The 3,487-nt window shown below is 35.4% G+C and overlaps 1 protein-coding gene across 1 annotated transcript; it reads right to left on the reverse strand.

Moving 5' to 3' along the window:
- Window positions 1-1,658: 1,658 nt before the first annotated feature.
- On the reverse strand, window positions 1,659-3,487 carry LOC115973111 (zinc finger MYM-type protein 1-like). Its single transcript, XM_031093346.1, has 2 exons — window positions 2,464-3,487; window positions 1,659-1,678 (listed from the first exon to the last, which is right to left on the reverse strand). Exons 1-2 carry the CDS (start codon window positions 3,485-3,487, stop codon window positions 1,659-1,661), a joined length of 1,044 nt encoding a protein of 347 aa, XP_030949206.1.

Raw genomic sequence — 3,487 nt, forward strand, 5'->3', positions numbered from 1 at the left:
AGTACTTAGGTGTTATTCCTTAGATTTCTCTCTTAAAATTCTACCATGTGGATTTTTTCTCACAAGATGAAAGTGTATTTTTTTTTATTAAGTAGCCACATGACAGAATCTTAAGAGGGAAATCTAAGGAACATTACCTAAAATATTGTATCTAAGTTTTGTCCATTTTGGCAAGCTCTTCATTAGCAATGGAGAAATGGTGAGCCATCTCTCACTTCTTCTTTTTTTGTGCCTTTTTGACCCTTGCTCTGCTCTTTTTATTTCGTGTTAATCAAAGTCAAGCCATATTTATTTTATGATTTCTTACAATTTTAGTTTCGTATGGAGATTTGCGTAATGTGTAATGGATTTGAGTGATGGAGTTAGTAAAATTTTATACGGAGAGTTTTGCATTTTATTTTTGTTTATGTATCGAGTTCATACATTATGTGTTGAACTCTGCATTCTAGTAAATTAGTAAGATGAGAATCATATAATACTTAACAGAAATCTTCAGAATGTTTCACTTACAATATGCAAACACTTTGTTACAAGTAATTACAAATGTTGTGAGACCCCTTTCCCTCTCCCTTGTGTGTATGTTTGTTTCTCCAAAAAAAAAAAAAAAAAGAAAAAAAAAAGGACAAATGTTGTTGTGAGACAGTCAATATATTAGATTAGAGTTATAAAATTTTACATTATATTAGAATTATAAAGTTATATAATTAATAATTAGGGTTTCTCTTCTGTCGTAGGCGGTAGAACAAGTTTCCTTCCTTGTGAAGGTTTTCGTCTAGGTTAACTCTGTTAATCCTTGAGTTGTGTTTTTCTTTTCCTTTAGGGATTGGGAAACAGGTTGTTTGCCTCCTTCTCAATCCGTTCTTCTTCTTCTCCCTTAATAACATCTCCCTTCCAGTGGCTATCTACTCTCTGTGCGCTTATGGACGACCTGTCTAATCACTAGAGTCGCCTCTCTCTATCCAATAGAAAGGGGCCAGGATGTAGTATTACCAAAGAACAAAGTACCCAAGAGTTTATCATAGCGGCGAAATTCCTGACAAAACAAGCCTTGAACGATGATGCCATCGCAAACACCTTCAACCCCCTTTGGCGTTGTCGAACTGGCTTCAAGATTCAAAGACAAGGAGACCATAAGGTGTTGTTTATCTTTGATAATAAGCCGGATATGGAGTGAGCATTATCCAATGAACCATGGAGTTTTGATAAGTGTGTGATAGTGATGCAATGTTACGATAATGATGTTCCAATTCACGACTTGCAATTTAACAAAGCTACTTTCTGGGTGTAGGTACATGATATACCCATCAGATATAAGAACAAAGCAATGGCAGAAAAAATATGTGACACCCTAGGTGAAGTAGTTCACACCCCTGATACGCTTTTGCATGATGGTGGGACAGGGACGAACGCAGGATTTTAAGCCGGGGGGGGGCCAGAGATAAGCAAAATTTTTTTTTTTCAAATACGCATCCATATAATATTAATAAACTATCAACCAAGACAAATACCCAAAAATCATTGTTTCTTAATATATTAAGATACAATCTACTAACAAAAACAAAAGATGCGAAACACTATTGTTTCTTTATACAATCATCTATGAAAAGGGAACTCGACGCTCTTTCAAATCTTCAAAATCATCTACTATTGAATCCAAACTAAATGTCGAAGCTATATCCTTTTCAATGTATAACATCAAAGAGTCATTCAAAAAGTCATCTTCCATTTTGTTTCGAAGTTCAGTTTTGACAAGTTTCATAGCTGAAAATGCTCGCTCTGTAGTAGCAGTAGAAACTGGAAGAGTAAGCACAAGTATCACCATTCTATAAACAAGTTTATAGTGTTCTGAATTTCCAGTTCTCACTAACCATTGAGACAACTCAAATAAACTTTTCAATTTTTTGAACTCTGGATCTTGGACTACATTATGCTCAAAATGATAAAGCTCCTTCTCCAACACTTGTTTGTCATAATCTGTGAAATCTTGTGGATAGAAATTCTTTACCAACAAACAAAGATCACTAATTCTGAAAGATTTTAATGCCTCTCAAGGTTCTAAAGCTGAGCTAAGCCTAAGCAACTCCATTGCATCTTCATTAAAACGATAATTTAGTTTTTGTAGTTGAGAATCTATTGTAGCATAAAAAATATTTACTCGATAATGATGCTCATTTGTAACGTTATCTGGTTGATTACGAGCTCAACCTCGCCTCGCAACATAACGAGCATTCATATCCAGGACATCAATGCGATGCTTCTCACAAAATGATATCACAGTGGTGAGTAAGCCATCCCATCCATCATCTCTAAATTTTTGGATAAGTGCTTTAGTAGATGAAACTAAATGCATGGCATTTAAAATGTCTTGAGATTGGCTTTGCAAAGCTTGACAAAGCTTATCAGTGATCTCCATAGTTTCCTTCTCAAGATGCAAGATGAAAACAAATTCAAATGAAGTTAAACCTTCATAAGCTGACTCTCCTTCTGCCCGATTTTCTCCATCAATTGCACCATCAATTATATTTTGTAAAACTTCAACAGTTGAACTAAACATCCTTAATAAGCTAGAAACTGATCTAAAATGTGAACTCCAACGTGTTTCTCCAGGTCGTTGTAAAGTGCCAATTTGATTAAGTCCACTTCCAGTCTCAAGCTCTTCAAGATCAATCAAACGTGCTATTTCATTAGCATTGGCAACTTTCAATTGCTCATTGCGCTTGCAAGAAGCACTAACAATTTTGATCAGAAAAAGCAATGTAAGAAAAAAATGACTAATGGGAACAACTTGTTTTGATGCTTTTACTAATGCCAATTGTAAGCGATGTGCAAAACAATGGATATAGTAAGCATATGGGCAATCATTCAAAATCAAAGCTTGTAATCCATTCCACATACCTCGCATGTTGCTTGCTCCATCATATCCTTGCCCTCGAATATTTTGTATATCTAAGCAATATTGAGATAACAAAGAATATATCCCATTCTTTAGAGTCAAAGCTGCAGTGTCAACAACATGAATAAGCCCAAAAAAGCGTTCTTTCACAAAGCCTTCTGCATCAACATATCTAAACACCACAGCCATTTGCTCTTTCATGGACTCATCACGAGCTTCATCAACCATTATGCAGAACTTTGCATCACCAATTTCTTCCCGAATGGCCTTCTTCACTTTGGCTGAGAAAACATGTAGAATTTCCTTTTGAATCCTAGGTGATGTGTAGGTTGCATTTTTTGGAGCTTTTTCTATTATTTCAGCAACCTTCTCATTCCAAAAAGTCACAATACCCAATGATTCATGGAAGTTCCCACGATTTAATGAACTAAAACTTTCATCTCGACCTCTAAAAGCTATAGCTTGAAAGGCAAGATATCGCACAATAAAAATTGTGGCCTTCAATTGCAACCGATTATTTGCAATTTGTTCAGTAGTGAAATGATCAACTACCCTTTGCAAATGCTGCGATTGGTTCATCAAATCCTTACACAT

The sequence above is a fragment of the Quercus lobata genome, unplaced genomic scaffold, assembly GCF_001633185.2.
Source record: "Quercus lobata isolate SW786 unplaced genomic scaffold, ValleyOak3.0 Primary Assembly Scq3eQI_2004, whole genome shotgun sequence".
Classification (NCBI taxonomy): domain Eukaryota; kingdom Viridiplantae; phylum Streptophyta; class Magnoliopsida; order Fagales; family Fagaceae; genus Quercus; species Quercus lobata.

Coding starts and splice junctions, on each gene's coding strand:
- LOC115973111 (XM_031093346.1), bottom strand. CDS start 3,487: ATGTGTAAGGATTTGATGAACCAATCGCAGCATTTGCAAAGGGTAGTT. Junction 1,679..2,463: donor AGGAGAGTCAGCTTATGAAG/GTTTAACTTCAT, acceptor TACATTGAAAAG/GATATAGCTTCGACATTTAG.